Genomic DNA, 21,384 nt, shown 5'->3' on the forward strand with positions numbered 1-21,384 from the left:
ACATCTGTACCCTAGAGTTCAGAGTGGGGAAGGAACCTTGACACAAGCATTCTCACAATGGCAATGAGCCTTTTCAGAACATTTTGCCAATGAAGAGATTCTGATGCAATCTTCTTGTGATGCTGATCATCTGTGGTGGTCTTTAACCTTAGTCTCATTTCAAGCTCTTTCCACCTATGGGATGCTCTCTGGTGATCTGCTGCCTTTTCATGGCATGCCAGATTTCTAGCCTTATTTTTCCAGTCCTTTGTTCCTGTAGAACCAAATGTCGCTGGAACATTAGACTGGAAGAATTTGCAACAAAAACAGTATGCAGCATTCTGGGGTTTTGAGTACATAAACCATGGCCTCTCCACTTTGTAATCCATTGTGGATGGAAACTTCTATTTTCATTGTCTTTGGGGAACATGAAGTTTTTCACTTGCTGTGGCCCATGCAGTACAAGGAAGTCTCTCAGGCTATTGCTCAAGTGGGTCCACAGTCCTGGACCATCGAGACTTAATGAAATAAACTCAGCAGCAGCTGTTTCTTGCCCCTCCACCACACTCTTCTCTGATCTACACTTTTCTTCAGGAATGTGCATGGTTACATGCATTGGAGATGGAGATATGGATGCTGCAGTAGCTGCCAGGTCACCTGCACTCTGACTAACTGGGAGATCAGGCATCTCCTCACCACTCACATCCTCACTGGGGCCAGAAGGCTCACTGTGAACATTTGTGTCTATGTATCTCAGGCCTGGTCTACACTACGAGTTTATGTTGGATTTAAATCCGAATTAACCCTACACTCATTCACACAACAAAGCCATTTTTTCAACATAAACATAAATCTTAAAACTGATTTCTGTACTCCTCCCCAATGAGGGGATTAGCGCTGAAATTGACATCACCATTTTGAATTAGCGTTAGGTGGATGCAATTCGAAGGTATTGGCCTCTGGGAGCTATCCCACAGTGCACCATTGTGACCACTCTGGACAGCACTCTGAACTCAGATGCAGTGGCCAGGTGTACAGGAAAAGCCCCAGGAACTTTTGAATCTCATTTCCTGTTTGGCCAGGCGAGCTCATCAGCACAGGTGACCATGCAGTCCCAGAATTGAAAAAGAGCTCCAGCATGGACTGAATGGGAGGTACTGGATCTGATCGCAGTATGGGGAGAGGAATCCATGCTATCAGAACTACGTTCCAAAAGACGAAATGTCAAAACATTTCAAAAAATCTCAGAGGCCATGAGGGACAGAGGCTACATCAGAGTCGCAACACAGTGCCGCATGAAACTTAAGGAGCTCAGACAAGTGTACCAGAAAACCAAAGAATCAAATGGACGCTCCGGGACAGAGCCCCAGACATGCCGTTTCTACCAGCCAGGCGGTGGGGGGAGGGGAAAAGCAATCATCCCAGAGAATTGGATGGGGGAGGGGGTTAGTTTGGTTTCTGCTGCTGCAAGTTAACAGAAAAACTGCAGCACTAAATGGCCAACTCAACGTGCTTTGCTTGGTATGGGAGAGGAGGGCGCTGCTGTTATGGAGGTTGCAGGAGCCGAAAGACTATGGCTTACCATGGCCACCTGCCAGCCGAATTTTGTTGTCCTGCCCTGCATGTGTGATCTCTAACATCAAAGCTGCAGGCACTCAATATAAGATGCAAAATGTAACCTTGTACCAAAATCACATGTGCTATGTAATGTGAATAGCGTTGTTCACCGTGAAAGAGTATAGCCATTGTTCTGTAAAATGTATCTTTTTAAATACTTCATTCCCTTTTTTACCTCCAGCAGCTGCAAATGTTTCAAGCCTCCCTCCTCTCTCCCAAAGACTATCACAAATAAGGCGGCGAAAAAAAAGCATGCGCGATGACGTTCTCTGAGCTCATGCAGTCATCCGGCACTGACAGCTGTGTGGAGGGAAACAATAGCAGAGTACAGGATGGTGGCTGATGAACGTGAGGAGAGGTGGCGGCAGGAAGATCAGAGGAGGCATGAGGAAACACTGGGGCTACTGCAGGATCAAACGGACATGCTCCAGCGTCTGGTGGAGGTTCATGAATAGCAGCAGGATCACAGACTGCCGCTGCAGCCTCTGCTTAACCGCTCTCCCTCCTCCCCAAGTTCCATAGCCTCCTCACCCAGACGCCCAAGAATGCAGGGTGGGAGGCTCTGGGCACCCAACCACTCCACCTCAGTGAACAGCCCAAGCAACAGAAGGCTGGCATTCAACAAGTTTTAAAGTGGCCTTTTCCTTCCCTCCTACCCGCCTCCCACACCGTAGCCAGGCTACCTTGTGAGTTATCTCCCTCTTTTTATAATAAATTAATAAAGAATACATGTTTTTTAAATGATAGTGACTTTATTTCCTTTGCAAACAAGCTGTGATCAAAGGGGAGAGGGCAGGTGGCTTACAGGGAATTTAGAGGCAACCAAGGGGGCGGGTTTTCATCAAGGAGAAACAAACAGAAGTGTCACACAGTACCCTGGCCAGTCATGAAACTGGTTTTCAAAGCTTCTCTGATGCACATCACTTCCTGCTGTGCTCTTCTAACCGCCCTGGTGTCTAGCTGCATGTATTCAGTGGTCAGACGATTTTCATCAACCTCCCACCCCGCCATAAACATCTCCCCCTTACTCTCACAGAGATTGTGGAGCACACAGCAAGCAGCAATAACAATGGGAATATTGGTTTTGCTGAGGTCTGAGCGAGTCAGTAAACTGTGCCAGCGACCCTTAAAATGTCCAAATGCACACTCTACCACGATTCTGCACTTGCTCAGCCTATAGTTGACCAGCACCTGACTACTGTCCAGGGCATTGAGGGGTAGGCTGGGTCCCCAAGGATAACTATAGGCATTTCAACATCATTTTCTGGTCTGGGAAGTAAACCCCTTCCTGCAGCCGTTTAAACAGACCTGAGTTGCTGAAGACGCAAGTGTCATGAACCTTTCCTGGCCATCCCACGTTGATGTTGGTGAAATCTCCCTTGTGATCCACCAGTGCTTGCAGCAACATTGAAAAGTACCCCTTGTGGTTTATGTACTGACTGCCCTGGTGGTCCAGTCCTAAGATAGGGATAAGCGTTCCGTCTATAGCCCCACAACAGTTAGGGAATCCCATTGCAGCAAAGCCATCTGGTATGACCTGCACATTTCCAAGAGTCACTACCTTTGATAGCTGCAGCTCAATGATTGCATTGGCTACTTGCATCACAGCAACCCTCACAGTAGATTTGCCCACTCCAAATTGATTACCGACTGACCGGTAGCTGTCTGGCATTGCAAGCTTCCACAGGGCTATTGCCACTCACTTGTGAACTGTGAAGGCTGCTCTCATCTTGGTATTATTGCGCTTCAGGGCAGGGGAAAGCAAGTCACAAGGTTTCATGAAAGTGCCCTTATGCATGAGAAAGTTTCAGAGCCACTGGGAATCATCCCAGACCTGCAACACTATGTGGTCTCACCACTCTGTGTTTGTTTCCCGGGCCCAGAATCGGCGTTCCACGGCATGAGCCTGCCCCATTAACACCATGATCTCCAAATTGCAGGGGAACACAGTTTTAGAGAAAAGTGTGTTCGTGTCCTCATCACCGCACTGCCGTCGCCTCCTCACCTGGTTTTTCAGGTGCTGGTTCTGCATACACCGCACGATAATGCATGAGGTGTTTACAATGGTCATAACTGCTGCGGTGAGCTGAACAGGCTCCATGCTTGCTGTGCTATCGCGTCTGCTCCTGTTCAGGCAATCCAGGGAAAAGGGTGTGAAACGATTCTTTGCCGTTGCTCTGACGGAGGGAGCGGCAACTGACAGCATGGCTTACAGGGTTGGCTTACAGGGAATTAAAATTAAGAAAGGGGGTGGCTTTGCGAGAAACAGAATGGCCCCCTCAAGGAAAGAACTCAAAACTGGGTTTAGCAGGCCGTTGATTTCACGGAGGGAGGAAGAGAAAATGAATACAAAACAAATCTGGTGTATTTCTTGTTTTGATCCACTTCATCTATCTTTATACATCTTGCTGGCAGCAGACCGTGCAGTACGACCGTTAGCCATCGTCATCTCCTGAGTGCTCGGCAGAAGACGGTGCTGTATGACAGCTGGCCATCATCTTCTCCTGGCTGCTGATTAAAAGACAGTGCACTGCCAGTAGGACTGAATCGCCATGAGACAAAACTTAAAAGGGAAATGACCTGGCTGAGTCACTCCCATGTTTGCCCAGGCGCCCCTGACCTCATCAAGGTTGGTTAAAAGAGCACCCTGGATTACGTTGACAATGGCTACCAGTCATACTGCACTGTCTGCTGCCAAAAGGCAATAAACTGCTGCTGTGTAGCAATGCAGTACCACACCTGCCAGCACCCAGGATAGTGATGGTTAGCTGAGCGGCCTCCATGCTTGCCGTGGTATGGTGTCTGCACAGGTAACTCACGTAAAAAGGAGGAAAACAATTGTCTGCTCTTGCTTTCACGGAGGGAGGGAGGAAAGGGGGGCCTAACAATATGTACCCAGAACAATCCGCGACAATGTTTTATCCCCATCAGGCACTGGGATTTCTACCCAGAATTCAAATGGGCGGTGGAGATTGCGGGAACTGTGGGATAGCTAACTACAGTGCCAAGCTCCAGAAGTCGACGGTTGCCTCAATACAGTGGACGCACTCTGCCGATTACATGCACTTAGAGCATTTGTGTGGGGACACACACAATCAACTGTGTAAAAACACTTTCTACAAAACCGACTTCTATAAATTTGACCTAATTTTGTAGTGTAGACAAGGCCTCAGAAGAGCTCCTTCCTGCTTAGATAGAAAAGCTTCCTTTGCTTTCTTTCTTTTTCTGAATGCTGCCCCAGAGGGGCATTTTCTTCTTTTACTCATGACTGCTGTTCTGTGCCAGCTATAGTGGCTCTCAACACTCAATTGAAGGGGACAAATAAGCAGGCTGGTAGCAGGGCCTGAGTGAGGGAAGATATCAGCATCTTAAGGGCCTAACTAGCTCCTACTACTTCAGTTGACTGCTTGTTCTCCTCAAGTGGGTTCAGGGAAGCTGCAGGAAACAGGAAGCTCCCTGAGAAGCTCGTGTTAATCAGTCCAGGCTCCTGGGGGTGCTAGAGAGGTACATAAGAGGCTCCTCCTCGTCTCACTCCCTGCAGCTCCTGCTGCTTTCTGTTATTCCCTCTCACCTTTTCTCCTGCCTGCCTGTTATGTCTCTGGTGCCCTCCTTCCTCCAGCACAGCACTCCAGCATCTTGGTGCATCTAGAGCAGAGAGAATACATATACACCAGCAGCAGACACGATTTTCTACACTCTGGGTCCTACTAGTGGCTCTCGCCCACAGTCTGGCACCTGAGGTGGCCCCTTTAATTCACCTCATGGTAAAACCAGTCCTGCGAGATCTGTGGATTGCTTTGAGGTGTGTGACAGAGCTGTGACTGAGATATGAAGAGATCAATGTTTTCCACCCTCTCAAGTGTTTGAGGAAGGGGAAGAGGTGCATGTGTACTTTGGGAATGTATAATGTATCATTTCTTTGCAGAATTGTGTATGTTATATTCATAAACAGGGCATAGGACTTTTATTACAAAGGCTATTATCAGCAGTCAGAAGGAATACGAGAGGATTCTAATGCTTTAATGATGGTTAAGTGAAAATGAAATGGTATTCTTTGAGTAAATGTTAGGAAGTTGTAACAGGCTGTGAAGTATTTCTTAAATTATACACGTGTGGTATCCTTTCTGGGGAGTTCGCTAAGTGTGTTAGTGTACAACAGGATCTGGAACCACCCCAATCTGATAATGCCAAAGGCCAGTGAGAGTATGTGCATACTGAAGCATTGTTCAGAGACCGTAGAGAGGTGGTGGTGTTGGCAACCTTTTTTTTTCCTCCTTAAAATTTTTGTTCATTAACAGTGTTAGCTGGAAACCTGTGGGTGAGAATGAGAGTTGTAAAAGGAGGTGAAAAGCTTATACATTTTAGCAACTTTGGAATTGGTAGAGTAAAGGCATGTGTGTTAACATGGCGTATTGGGGCATTGCTGAGCGAACGCAGAATTCAGTTTGCATGAGCAACCAGAACTTTGCATTTCCTGGTTCTCACAGGGTGAGTTCTGCTCAACTCAATGTTCTACAAGGGGATGACATATGACCAAGCAACCTTAACTCCATGTTAAAATAGTTTTTTCCTTTGAATATATTGTGTTTCAGTGGCTTTTGTCACAATGGGAAGTCAAAATATGAAACAGCATTGGCTAATTATTAGCTTCTATATCATCCCACCAAACCACCTTGCTATAAGGTCCAATCTTATATTCTTTGTGCACCTAAGATTTCCACTGCCTTTTTGTTTGGGTGCTCAGGAAGTAACAGGTTAGACCCAAAGGTAGAGAGAGAGAGAGAGAGAGGGGTGTGTGTGTGTGTGTGTAAAAAGACCTTTGGAACTCTTTATGCGATACAAAGAACTATGTCACATTCTTTTACAATGCAGGCAGGATTCTAGAACTCCTAATTACATGCTTTCATAATTTACTTGAGTCACAATAGAATAGTTTTATCTTAAATGTTTAAATGACAATGTAAGTTGCAGCCACAGAAAAACTGTGAAGTGTTGCACAGTAGAAAAGGATCATTACCAGAACCTGGGAGAGGAAGCATGAGTAGGGAAAGGGGATTTTGTCAATTTTTTGTAGTCCTGTGGAATGCTGGGGAAATTCACAGAAATGACTTTGTCAATGGTTATAGTTAAGATTTAAAGAAAAATATTAGCTTTACCAACTGAATAAACTAGTAGATCAATTTATAGGTAGACATGATAAAAAAATTAAAGTGGGTAAAAAGCAAGAAATATATTGATGAAGGGAAGTGTTATATTCTTCCTTAGTCTGTTGCACATATTAAATTCCATATAAAATTAATTGTTCTTAAAAAATAAAGACTTTATATTCAGTATCAGAAACAAACTGGACCAAAGGGAAAGGCTGATATTTGATAACTTTTATTTCTTTAAAATAAATCTGGAGTTTTACATTGAACTTTGAAAGTCATCTAAGGATCAATGATTTTCCAGTCTTTTATTATACGTTACAGTGTCTCTTATGGACTGGCATCACTAGCTGTTTTCACAGGTGATAAAAGCACTGGTATATGTGATCTTGTAAACTGATTAGTAAATCTTGACACTTTTGGACTTTAGACTTGGTAAATGGTGACTATTCTCTAGAAAGCTTCTATTACAAATGGAGTTTCCTACTAAAAAGGAAATGATAAAGCCTTATAATACAGTATTATTGTCCTGATGGTTTCTAACATCCTAAATATTTTCAACCTTGACTCCAATTGGTCAAAGCTTTCCTTCACCTTGACTCGGCCCTGCTGTCACTGTTTAATGTTTATATTTGACTGTAACTTTGCGTACAACCAGGTAACTTGCTAATTTCAAAATATTAACAAATTCCTCATAGGAATTTGCCTATGGACCAATTTATCATATGTATTTTAAGAGCAATAATTTATTTGCAAGTGTCTGATGGGTAATATGTTACCACATTTTGGACCCTAGGGTTTTCATGGCACAATGGCAGAATAGAGACAATGTAGTCAATAGACATCATGAGTCCAAAATATTGCTCCACATCTAGAAAAAGTCATGGTGATCAGGTTTTGGGGCACAGTCAAGTCCATTCATTCCATCATTGGCAGGAGAGATGAAGCTGTGCAACGGAGAGGTACATGCTCCTCTTTCTTAAAGCCCATGCAACACATGATGTCCCAGGCTCCTGAGCTAACCTGCCTTGTGTACCACAGATGACTCATGAAATCTTCATTTGATTACCACCCCTGCGTCCCCAGACCAACTTCTGTGCATCTTACAGTAGGATGACAAGAATTAGACCCTTAGTACACATTCCCAGTTGCCCGGATCCAGTCTCAATACATAGGAGCCTAACTCTCTTAGTCTTCTATTAAAGCTCTGAAAGACTGAAGCAATCTCCAGAAGCTGCCTATCTTAGCTATCATCTTTGCTGAAGCAAGAGAAAAGCATTATTTGCTTCTATTAAAACTTCTAGTATTGGCAGGACAGGGGCTAAAAAGATCAAATGATCTTATTTGGTATGGCAAGTCATATTTTTTTATCAGATTTTTCATATATTCACTGAAACTATTTCGTCCACTGTTGATAATGTTATGTTAGATGATGAAGTGGTTAACACTCCAGCTGCAGGCATCTTGAACTTTTTCTATCCTGTCAAAAAAAAAAAAAGTGATATCCTGGATACACTACATTTTAAACTGTCACCTAGCAGTATAAGGAGATTTACATAAGCTATGACCTACTTTTAGCAGTGAGATATTTTTCTAATATTGTTGAGCCTGGGTGAGATTTCCTTCAGGAGAGTTTTTTTAAACTAAGCCAGTTTAATGTATAATTTCATTTATTTTTATTTGTATTTATATTGGTGAATATATGTGCCATCATCCTGGTTGTCAATTCGTACAAGAACTTTGTGTGTTATAATTTATCCAGTTATGACAGTTGATTTTTAAAAAGTCTATTTTCTGAATAACTCTTAAATACTGAAAAGGAGTACTTGTGGCACCTTAGAGGCTAACAAATTTATTAATTTGTTAGTCTCTAAGGTGCCACAAGTACTCCTTTTCTTTTTTGCAAATATAGACTAACACGGCTGCTACTCTGAAACTCTTAAATACTGATACTTGCATACAAATTTCTGATTTAAATAAATATCTTAGTTCAATTTTAAACTTTTTATTTTTAATCTAGTTGAAAATTTTCCATTTAGACATGATCTTTTAGTAAATGGCTTAGAGCAGACGAGTATCAAGAAGATTGAGTTCACATTATGGAAAGTTAAAATAAGTTTGTGAGCTTTGGGGCTGTTAGTTCTAGACATAAAAGTGATTTGGTGTGCTTGAACACAGAGTTGTTGTTTTGTATCAATTGTGGATTAGTTGCACTATAAGTAGATGAATACAGATATGGTTCTATGATTTTACAACAACAACAACTTCAACATCTGCCTACATTGGTTGCCAGGAAAGAAGGTCATGTGGCTAAGACATTGGACGTAGGCTCAGGAGCCCTAGGTTGAGTTCCTAGTTCTACCACAGATTTCCTGAGTGACTGTGGAAAAGTCATTTAGACTCTTCATGCCGCAGTTCCTCCTCTCTAAAATGTGGACATATTGTTTTCACGTGGCTTTTGTCTATTTGGACTGTAAGCTAATTGAAGCAAGGCCAGTCACCTGTTATGTGCACATGTAGTGGCTAGCACAATGGGACTGTGCACTATGGTAACATAATACTAAAAGTCAGCATTTAGTCACAGTTTTGCATAGTAGATAAATAGTTTCATATTCTAAGTGTTTGTCTGTATGAACAATTAGACCAGGGCAACCTTGGGTATGAATCGAGACCATATTAGCTTGACGTGATTTAAGGGCATGTCTACACAGACAGTGCTGCAGTGTTGCAGCTGCACTGATGCAGCTGTGCCACTGCACTGTATGTGGTGAAGATACTCTATGCTGATGGGAGAGAGCTCTCCCGTTGGCATAATGAAATCACCTCTGTGAACGGGAGAAGCTATGTGGGCAGGAGAAGCTTTCCTACCAATATAGCACTGTGCACTCGAGAGCTTATGTGGACGTAACTATGTCACTCAGGGGCATGGTTTATTCACATAAGTTATGCCAACATAAGCTGTAGTGTAGACATAGCCATAGAGGTCCTGTGTACCCATCTGATGTGTATTAACAGTTGATTAGATCTCTTTGAAACAGTACTAAATCAAAGTGCGTTAATGAGCATCTGAAGGATACACATAAAGATTTAGTCTGCAGTTGACTAGATTCATAACCCTGCTTGCAATGATCTAAATGTTTGTGTAGAGTACAGCTTCCTTGTAGCAACTGCTGCCACAAAAGAAAAGAAGCAGAGTCTGTACACCTGAAAGTCAGAGAGACAAAGTGTGAATGCTGTCACTGTTAGGGAACAGAGCTGAAGATGGAGCCAAAATGAAGCAAGGTGGTAGGTTGTGAATGGAAAAAACTGATTAGGGAAAGAACAGAGTGGGTAAAGGGATTGGTTGAAAGTCCAAAATAATTTGTTGATCAACAGGTTAGTCCGAGAATAATGCATGCTCATTGTCCTTTTATTTGTGATTGGTAAGTAGTTATAGCTAATTATCAGGACATCAGTTGTGCAGTAAGTGGTGGATTCTGCATACACTCAACAGAACTATCCCAGATAATATAGATGCCACAAAAACCGCCTGCATCCAACTTTCCCAAAACTAACTACAGATTCTGAAAATAAGATGACCCAGAAACCCGGGAATGTGTAGATACTCTGCACCTGATATGTAGTCACTGACTTGCTCAATTTGTATTTGGTATTTTTAAAAAGTTGTAGGTTTCTCTGTGGTTTTGGCAGGTGAAAAGTTCTAGGAACAAAAAAGGTAGCCCAGCTGGGATTATAAAGGGGAAATTCAAAATAATGTACATTACTACAGACAACCTGAATCTGCTGTTGTTTTGCATATTCATTTCTCTTAACATTAACTCAAGAATACGCTTGCCTCTTTTTTGTGGTCTACATCCACAACAATGTTTATTTTGCGTCTGCATCATTTTCAGTGCCATCTGCATTTCAGCATCCCAAGGAAATACTCACTAGCTGACACTAATTGAGACAAAGGTGAAGCCCTGGGATTAAATAAATTCTGTTTGTTTTTGTCAGATAAGGATATACAAGAGGGCGGAAATGAAAGTCTCATGACTAAAGGAGAGGGGAGGAAAGTAGGAAATCTTGCTTTACTCTGTCTTTAGTGGCTCTGTCGCAGTCTTTGTATGTGATCTTGGAAAGTCACTTACTTCTGTCTTGGTGCTTCTATCTGAAAATTGGAGATAATAAGGCTTGTGATCTTTTCAGTTTGCAAGGTTTAATCCATTACTGTGGGTAAAGCACTGTGAGCTCTTCACATAAAAGTCTTTATGAAAGTGCAAAATATGAGTAAATAAAACCAAACCAATTATTAAAACAAACTGTACCCTTCCATTTCCTGGATCCAGTTGCGATATGTGATGTCACATCCATATTTACATAAATAGGATGTTAGGCAAGGAAGAGTATAAATAATCTTTGATTTAATTGGGAAATTGAGCTCTATTTGTCCTGTTTTTACTGAATATCTAGAAGTTTGAACACCAGTATAATTCTGCACTGATGTGTGGGAATGGACCATGGGCACGCAAGGGCAAGAATACTGCACATTGCCTACAATCTGGGGAGGAGACACAACATGAATATGAATTTATGGGTTTATTTACCAAGGAAACAGAATAAGGCTTTAAACTTTCCCTCTCCTGATGCAACAGTGATATTGCCTAGATTAGACAATGGCAAACCCTGGTAGATTTGTGTTAATACATTTTGACTAATATGGACAATTCATTTCCTTCCTTATTACTTTCTAACTCTCACAGAGCATTCTGTTAGTGGTGTAAATTCCTTAGAGGATGAGAATATTGCTATGGAAACAGCCACTTGACAGGTAAGAGATGCAGCATCTGAGGCTAAAACTAATTCATAGATTCATAGATTCATAGATACTAAGGTCAGAAGGGACCACTCTGATCATCTAGTCCGACCTCCTGCACAGCGCAGGCCACAGAATGTCACCCACCACTCCTATGAAAAACCTCACCCATGTCTGAGCTATTGAAGTCCTCAAATCATGGTTCAAAACTTCAAGGAGCAAATTCTACTGCTGATACCAGCTGCCATGCAAATCATTCACACATACATGTAATATAACTTTGCTGCTACTGAGAACTTCCTTAACTTTTCACCATGCCCTGGTGAGATGTTGCATAATTTTCAGTCCTGCTCTATCTCAGAAAATGTCATTCATCCATCAACCAATTGTTAAATTGTATGAATATTAACAGTCCTTTTTGATATGCAAAATATTTGAGTGCACTTATCAAAAGTGAAATTTTACAGTTGCATTTAAGTTGAAACACTTAAACTCTGTGGTGATTTTTAAAGACTATTTAATTAACTGACTTGAAAATATAATTTTGCAAAACACTTACATGAGGAGGGAAATTATTATTATTCCCATTTTATAGATGGGCATAACGAAGTACAGGTCACAAAGCAAATCAGTGGTAGAGCTGAGAATAGAACTCGGGCATTTTGATTTGACTCAAACCCCTACTCTGAACCATAGATCCTGCTCCCTACCTAGAATTTGTACATACAGATCCCTGGAAACAACAGAATATGTCTACAGTACAAGAGGATGCAATGCATATATATATTTAAACTTTCATGTAATAATGTAAAATATTAGTATGGGTTTCATATGCAATGACTGAATTGGCTAGGGTTCATTAAGCTGGGCTTTAATTCAGAGTAGGAATTCTGTTACAATAAAGAACATTTATTATTACATCATTGTTTCTCCCAGAAAACTGTCCTATTGTGCCTAATCAAAAGCCTATTGAAGTGATTGGGAATCCTTCTATTGACTTCAGCATAGCTTTACTGTAAATGGAATCTGCATACCAAAAGGCACTGTAGTGATTCAACATATGTTCTAATTTCTTAGAAATGAGTTTCACAATATATGAGATCACAAAAAGTAGGTGTCACTGTATTTCATTTAAAATGTTAACACCAAGCTATTCTCAAAAGTCCTGATGTGAAGCAATTGTCTAGGCTAAGATATGCAATTGCTGCATGAACAGAGCCTTCTCAAATAGAATGTTTTCCTCTATAACGCTTAAAAAACAAACAAAAAAAAACCCACGCAAACTCTACTCTCCCATCCCCAATCAACTTCCCCAGGAAATGGTTACATCTTTATGCAAAAGCTTCCAAAGTATAATCTTTATTGATGTTCTTTAGTAAGGGTGGAATTCAGTGAATGGATGAGTGCATGAGAAAAAGCACAAAAATATGAGAAGAATTCCATATAAACATAATAATCAATAATGAAAAATAAATGTGGAGACTTCTGCTTGGCTTTTTTATTCTTGTTAAGTAATTCAACTGCTAATTTGGATTTAGATTTGGATTAGTTTCTTGTGAGAGATATGAAAAAAATGTAGCAGAGAGGTAGGGAATACCATTCCCAAAAAAGACAAGATGTTAAGAATGAGATAGGAGAGGAGTTTACTCAGATTACTCAGAGTTCATGGCTGCCAGCGCTGTGTTAGATAATAGGGAGGTTGTCATGTCAGGAAGATAAATTTTTCCCACAGAGGATTTCACATGAAGCTTTTGAAAAGAAGTGTTCTCATAAGTAAATTGTATAGCTATTATAGAATTCAGTGCTAAGAGTTCAGTACAACTCATGTCCAACCATGAGCAGGAAATAAAACTATAATGACACCAGCCTTTCATTTTCTTCAGCTCCTTATTTGTGGATACCCTTAGGAGCCCCTGCCATTCAATGAAAATGATTAGAGAGAGAAGGTATTGTCTTTGTAGTTAAGGCTGCAACCAAATTCTGTGATAAGCCATACTTTTAGCCCACCATATAACTTTTGCTATTAAATAGATTCATAGATACTAAGGTCAGAAGGGACCATTCTGATCATCTAGTCCGACCTCCTGCACAGTGCAGGCCACAGAATCTCATCCACCCACTCCTACGAAAAGCCTCACCTATGTCTGAGCTATTGAAGTCCTCAAATCGTGGTTTAAAGATTTCAAGGAGCAGAGAAGCCTCCCTCAAGTGACCCGTGCCCCATGCTACAGAGGAAGGCGAAAAACCTCCAGGGCCTCTTCCAATCTGCCCTGGAGGAAAATTCTTTCCCGACCCCAAATATGGCGATCAGCTAAACCCTGAGCATATGGGCAAGATTCACCAGCCAGATACTACAGAAAATTCTTTCCTGGGTAATTCAGATCCCATCCATCTAATATCCCATCTCAGGGGATTAGTCCTATTTACCCTGAATATTTAAAGATCAATTACTTACCAAAATCACATTATCCCATCAGACCATCTCCTCCATAAACTTATTGAGTAGAATCTTAAAACCAGATAGATCTTTTGCCCCCACTGCTTCCCTTGGAAGGCTATTCCAAAACTTCACTCCTCTGATGGTTAAAAACCTTCGTCTGATTTCAAGTCTAAACTTCCTGGTGGCCAGTTTATACCCATTTGTTCTTGTGTCCACATTGTTGCTGATCTTAAATAATTCCTCTCCCTCTCCTGTATTTATCCCTCTGATATATTTATAGAGAGCAATCATATCTCTCCTCAACCTTCTTTTAGTTAGGCTAAACAAGCCAAGATCCTTAAGTCTCCTTTCATAAGGCAAGCTTTCCATTCCTCGGATCATCCTAGTAGCCCTTCTCTGTACCTGCTCCAGTTTGAATTCATCCTTTTTAAACATGGGAGACCGGAACTGCACACAGGTATTCTAGGTGAGGTCTCACCAGTGCCTTGTCTAATGGTACTAAAACCTCCTTATCCCTACTGGAAATGCCTCTCCTGATGCATCCCAAAACCGCATTAGCTTTTTTCACAGCTATATCACATTGGCAGCTCATAGTCATCCTATGATCAACCAATACTCCAATGTCCTTCTCCTCTTCCGTTACTTCTAATTGATGCGTCCCCAACTTATAACTAAAATTCTTGTTATTAATCCCTAAATGCATAACCTTACACTTCTCACTATTAAATTTCATCCTATTACTATTTCTCCAGTTTACAAGGTCATCCAGATCATCCGGTATAATATCCCGATCCTTCTCCGAATTGGCAATACCTCCCAGCTTTGTATCATCTGCAAACTTTATTAGCACACTCCCACTTTTTGTGCCAAGGTCAGTAATAAGAAGATTAAATAAGATTGGTCCCAAAACCGATCCCTGAGGAACTCCACTGGTAACCTCCCTCCAACCTGACAGTTCTCCTTTCAGTAGGACCCGTTGCAGTCTCCCTTTTAACCAATTCCTTATCCACTTTTTGATGTTCATATTGATCCCCATCTTCTCCAATTTAACTAATAATTCCCCATGTGGCACGGTATCAAATGCCTTACTGAAATCTAGGTAAATTAGATCCACTGCATTTCCTTTATCTAAAAAATCTGTTACTTTTTCAAAAAAGGAGATTAGGTTGGTTTGGCACGATCTACCTTTTGTAAAACCATGTTGTATTTTGTCCCATTTACCATTGACTTCAATGTCCTTAACTAATTTCTCCTTCAAATTTTTTTCCAGGACCTTGCATACTACAGATGTCAAACTAACAGGCCTGTAGTTACCCGGATCACTTTTTAATATAGCTTGACCTGAACATTGACAGGTTTAATCCAATTACTAAGGAGAATTTTCCTGAGAGGTTTAAAGAAAATGGGCCAAAAAGGTTTGAGTTACAGGTCATAAAAATTACTTTGACTTTTAAATGTGAGCTGTGTCTAACATTTATGTCCCTCTCACTCACGAACAGTATCACACAACCGCTTCAAATGTTCTATAAAGTTAAATTCCTGAAGAATTGTGCATGACTTAATTTGAAGAAACAGGTTGTAATTACACAGACTTATAAATTATTGTTCTATTGAATTTTAATTATTGTATAGTAGTGTGACAGTAATGGAGTAATTTGCCCATTGTTGGTTACTTCTGCTTTAAAGGATATGAGGATCCTTCTATGGAGTGGGTGCACTTAAAAAGCACATTGTTATATTCTTTTACAGGATATTCAGTAAACATCATAGCTCCATGGGGGCAGTAGTATAGTCACAACTTTGCGATCATTTTTTGAACTGGTCCCAAAACTCAAAATTTTGGAAATACAGTTTGGCTAAACCCCAAAAGTTTGGATGTTTGCTAAAACATATAACAAGTGTATTAAATCCATGGGTCTGCAAAGGGGCTTGGAAGTTTCCAAGAATATAATTTCCTGGTTTTTGGGTTTGCTTTGGGTTCCAGGTGGAACCCAGCAATTTATAATCATACAGAAATAGAAAATAATGAAAGGAAAAACCCATTTAAACATCCAAGTTTTAGTTTGATTTCAACTTTTGAGTTGAGATGTTCCAATCTGCTTCTCCTACCTGAATCGATTTGCCCATTGCTAATCATGATGGCAAAAGACATGGATTCTATAATTCATGAATGAATCAGGTCAGAAAAGAAAGTTGACAAAAGAAACATTCTCAGTCTGTTTTACTAAAAACATCTAATATGATTCTGTACAAATATCCAGGCAAACAAAGTTAAGGGGGGAAAAAAAGACTACAGAAAGCACAGGAAGCAATTACATGAAGTTTGCAATGTGGTATGGAGGTCATTAGGAAAAAAACACACTAACAAGCAAGGGAAACATTTTTCTTCCCGTTCTGTTTTAAGTTATAAGTTCCCTTGACTCCCTGGGAGTTTTTATTTGAACTACAACCTCAGAGAAGGGAAGGGGAGCATACTGGTCTCTGCAAATGGAAGAGGCTCTGAGAGTTTGTGTTCTCTAAGCAGCAGGCTGAGTGACAATGTCATTCTGCCCTAAGTGACTTTAGTTGCTTGGAGTTGCAATGCTTTGTCAAGAACCACGTAATGTCTTTTCCAAAGAAAGGACTTACAGATTTTGTTTTGCTCTTTGTTATGCTGACTAACCAAATAGAATTGTTCTGGATGGACTCTAAAGAGCTTTCAACATTACTTTACAATACAATTATATTGAGCTCCATCCAGTGCTTGAGGGATAGCTCTTAAAAAGTTAAGAGTACAAACAGGCTAAATCAAACATCATTATGCATCAACACCACCACGAGACAGACTAGCTATTTAAAGGGCACATTTCAAAGACTTGCATAGGTTTTTAAAGAAGCCATGTGAAATCCCAACCTGAAGCAAATACTCACCAGCAACTACATACCACACAACAAAAACACTAATCCAGGAACCAGTCCCTGCAACAAACCCCATTGCCAACTCTGTCTGCATAGTGATTCAAGGGACACCATCATAGGAACTAACCACATCAGCCACACCATCAGAGGGTCATTCACCTGCACATCTACCAATGTGATATATGCCATCATGTGCCAGCAATGTCCCTCTGCCATGTACATTGGCCAAACCTGAGAGTCTCTACACAAAAGAATAAATGGACACAAATCAGACATCAAAAATTGTAACATTCAAAAACCAGTAGGAGAGCCCAAAAACCTTCAAAAACAGACTTCAGCAAGAAACTGCAGAACTGGAATTAATTTGCAAACTGGACACCATCCAATTAGGCCTGAATAAAGACTGGGAGTGGATGGATCACTACAAAAAGTAATTTTCTCTCTGCTGACACCCACACCTTCTTGTCAAGTGCTGGAAATGGCCAACATCCATCTTGATTGCATTGGCCTCGTTAGCACTACAAAAGTAATTTTCCCTCTCTTGATATTCACCCCTTCTTGTCAACTCTTGAGAATAGGCCACTTCCACCTTAATTGAACTGGCCTCGTTGGAACTGACCCCCACACTTGGTAAGGCAACTCCCATCTTTTTATGTGCTGTATTGTTCACTCCATGCATCTGATGAAGTGGGTTTTAGACCACAAAAACTTTTGCCCAAATAAATTTGTTAGTCTCTAAGGTGCCAAAAGGACTCCTCATTTTTGCTGATACAGACTAACATGGCTGCCACTCTGAAACCTGTTCAACTCTATGCAATCCTTTAAGTGAACTCCTCATTTCACCCAGTGTTCCCCTGACTCCACCCCATATATCTGTTCTGTACATCAGGAAGCAGATTGCCTATTTCTAATTGTCTTCCTTAAGCTACAAGGTGGAGGAATAGGCTAACTGACTGTCCCTGAATGCATTACATAACCAACTGGCTGCTTGTAGGCCATTTAAGAAAAGGGGTTACTCCTTAATGAGGAATAAAATAGTGGCAAAACTAAGTCTAAGTTCCTTTTTTAGCTAGGCATTTCCAATGCCAGGCTTGGTTCACATTATAGGTAAAGCTTCCTATTTTTTCCCAGCACTTCCCAATGAAGTGGGTGAAGAGTCTATACCCTGGTGACAACACACCCTCCCCTTTTCCTCCTGGGCACAGGGCAGCAAAAGCTGCACTTCTGTTTCCCTCCTGATCTTGCACTGACTCACCCAGTCTCCAACACCTTCAGAGCTGAGGTGACAAAGCTCTCCCACTTCCAGGGTAACCAATGCCCAGTATAAACATGAAGAAATACAAACTCTCCCCTTCCCCCAGGAAGGCCCTGATAGGCAGCTGTATTACTTGGCTCCTGGACCCAGCTAATCTTCCTTTCCCACTGTAAGAGCTGAAGTTCTCCTCTCCCTCTCAGCCAGAGATCAAGTGAGTGGGGTTTCCCCTTTTTAGCTCCTCCAGCATAGCCTACCCCAACTTTAGGTGTCATGGGGCAGGGTTAATTGCCACCCCCTCCCAGGCACAGCCCATTAACTCTTTCCTGACTCAGGAGGGCTTGCAGCCTATCACGCCTTTTTATAAATTTTACTCACTAGGGCAAAGTCCTTGTTGAGAATCATCTGCTCCACCAGTGATGACTCATTATGGAAGAGATGAGGCTGCATGTGACTCCACATATGGGGAAACCACCAGAACTCATCTACAGACCCCAACAACAGGTCATCACCTTCATCCTCCTCTTCAGTTCCTGCAAAATAAGAAAAAAAAATAATAATTGTACAGTGAAAGGTGCAAGTAACTGCATTTTTAAACCAAGGTGAGGCAGTCATCAGCAACTGTAATGCCATAGATTTGATGCAATTACACTGCTATGTTAAGGAAATGATGCTATTAAGAGTTATGTTTGGTATTTCTCTCCCCACTTATATTATGTTAATTTATAACAATGACAACTAACTTTCAAGGGCAGGCTCAAAGGGAGAACCAAGTTCAAGGAGTAACCAAAAGTCCATGTTGCCTACTGTTGGAAAGTGGGCAGTTATGATCTCTCTCATTTGGTCTTCAAAGGCTTTGAATTGCTACCAGGAGAAGAGCACACCAGAGCTGAACTACTTTTTCTCATGCGCCATGGCTGACTCTTGGAATAGCACTAAAGTGATCCTTAGGTGAAAGAGCATATTTATCTGGGCTGGTATATATGCAGAGGTAGCAGTAGGAACCAGACATTTACATTTTATGAAAGCTCAGAACAAAACCAAAAGAAACTCCCACTAAGAGCCTCATCAAATTGAAGTCTGATATATTTTGATAAAATCAGAATCAAGAGAAACATGGAACAGTTTTATAAAATAACTGAGCAGTAAAGTAAAGCTATAATAGGGCTTTGAAAAATCTACTCAACTTTCAAGTTCAGGGTAGAGTTTTCCTTGGTATGCCATATTTTTGCAGAATTTAACCTTTCATTTTAAATGAAAGTTAATAGCCCATGTTAGTGAAGACATGTGCCACAATTCAGGCAGAAGAAAACACATATGGTTACTAGATTACGTGCAAATTTTTTTCTGAAACTTTTTTCTCTAAAAAATGCAAATTCAGGGCAACTGAAATACTTTGCAATTTGTGTCAGTTTCTGCAAATTGCTTCAGGAGAAAAAAGAAAATAAAATGGAAATGTCAAAATAATTCATATTGACATTTTAAAAATGAAATATTCTGATTTTGGGCTACAATCACAAGCACAGTTGGTGCCATTCGAAAAACAAGTAGGAGAAGGTGATGACTCTTCCCCCCGCATGATAGTCCAATAGTTAGGATACTCAGCTAGGATGTGGGAGATTTAGGTTTGAGTCCCTACTCTGGAGCAGAGACTTGCAGCCAGGTCTTCCCCTCCTAGGTGGGTACTCAAACTATCAGACTACAGAGTCATTCTTTTTCTCTTTGAGGCCGAATTAATATTTAATTATTAAAGAGAGTGAGTGGAACAGCTTCAACAGAAGTGATTGAGAGAGCCCTACACAAGAATAACCATGGGACTATAGAGTAAGGCAGTTACCTATGAGTCCCTAATTGGGCATATGGGGGCATCAACACAAGCAACATTCACAAAACAGCGGTGGAGTCCCCTAGTGATTCTAGCCTTTCATTTTCAAAGATCCTTCAAAAAAAGTTTCATTTTGCTTGACCCAAAACAAATGTTGTTTTTCTTTTATTTTTCAGAACTGCCGATGAACTGAAAAGCCAGTTATTTTGAACAACTCAAGTGGTTATAACAAAGAAAATCTTCAAAATGAGAAATGACACAGGGCTACTTTCTAGAGTCTGCAGACAGATAGCCCAGTGCTTTTTAAAATGTGGATGGCTACATTAAATCTCACTAACTTCATCCACAAATCAAGTATTAAAACTTCAGTTAGTTTACTGGAAACATTTTTCTAGTTCCTTCACCATTTTATTTTAACTGCTTTTATTTAGCTTAAGACATATCTTTACTTTTCACAAACAGATTGCTTTCTTTTTTAGAAGTCTTTCAACACTTTGCAAAACTAATTACAAAGAAAATGGTTTGTGGTCATACTTATTCGCTTTCATGCAGGTATTAGAAAGATAAGTGTTCAATGTATTATTTACATTGGTATTTAATCTCTGCAATGTTTTGAAGAATATTTCTGTGCAATGAGTGCATCACTATCTCTTTCTTTTGGTGCTCTTCTAATCTATGTATATACTATTATTTGTGGCACAGTACAAGTAGAAGAACATACCAAATATATTATATGACACTTACTTATGTTGGTGAGTGTTTCTTTTGAGATATACTCCATTCTACTTCTTTTTAAGAAAACAATTGCTTGTTCAAAAGAAAGGTTGGTGGCTGTTATTTTGGTATGCACTTTGGTTAATAAACATGTATTTGTTCATGTTTTATATATGCACACACACATATACAGGTGGGAGACATTGTCAGAGGCAAGAGAGGATGGTGATATTAGCAACATGTTTTTGAAAGGGTCTAGAAGGGAGAGAGATGAGAGTCTGGGAGAACATGAGAAAAAAACTTTGATAGTCCAAGCGGAGAAGACTCATGTTTGGTTCAGGGTTTTAGAAGTAGAGATGGAGAGGAGAAAGATAGATATTAGACATGTTACATAGGACTAGGGTAAGTTTTAAATCAGGCATCTAACATAATATAGGTAAGAATGAAGTAAAGTTAGAATATAGGAAGCAGTAATATGTGAATATTTAAAATAATTAGACTAAGATTACAAAACAGTTATTTTTTTTTTTTTACAAAACTAATTTTTTGGACTCAGAGTTTCCTTGGGGTAGTCTCCTCCTGATGATTAATTTTTTTAATAAAGTTTGAGTACAATATGTCAACCATGTTTTCACTGTGGTGAAAATTTAGAAAGATAACACAATACTTTTTTAAAAAAAAAACAAAAACAAAACACCCAAACGCCCGTAAGGCAGA

General features: G+C 40.5%; 1 protein-coding gene across 6 annotated transcripts in view; it reads right to left on the minus strand.

Moving 5' to 3' along the window:
* LOC119854603 (bifunctional heparan sulfate N-deacetylase/N-sulfotransferase 4) overlaps positions 1–21,384 on the minus strand; it is a 253,325-nt gene that overhangs the window by 95,963 nt on the left and 135,978 nt on the right. For all 6 annotated transcript variants that reach the window (XM_043513137.1, XM_043513136.1, XM_043513138.1 and 3 more), the window contains exon 5: positions 18,507–18,661. In XM_043513137.1, coding sequence (XP_043369072.1) covers positions 18,507–18,661 — 155 coding nt within the window. The remainder of the gene's footprint in view (positions 1–18,506; positions 18,662–21,384) is intronic.

Source organism: Dermochelys coriacea, chromosome 4 (assembly GCF_009764565.3).
Source record: "Dermochelys coriacea isolate rDerCor1 chromosome 4, rDerCor1.pri.v4, whole genome shotgun sequence".
In the NCBI taxonomy this organism is placed as follows: Eukaryota; Metazoa; Chordata; order Testudines; family Dermochelyidae; genus Dermochelys; species Dermochelys coriacea.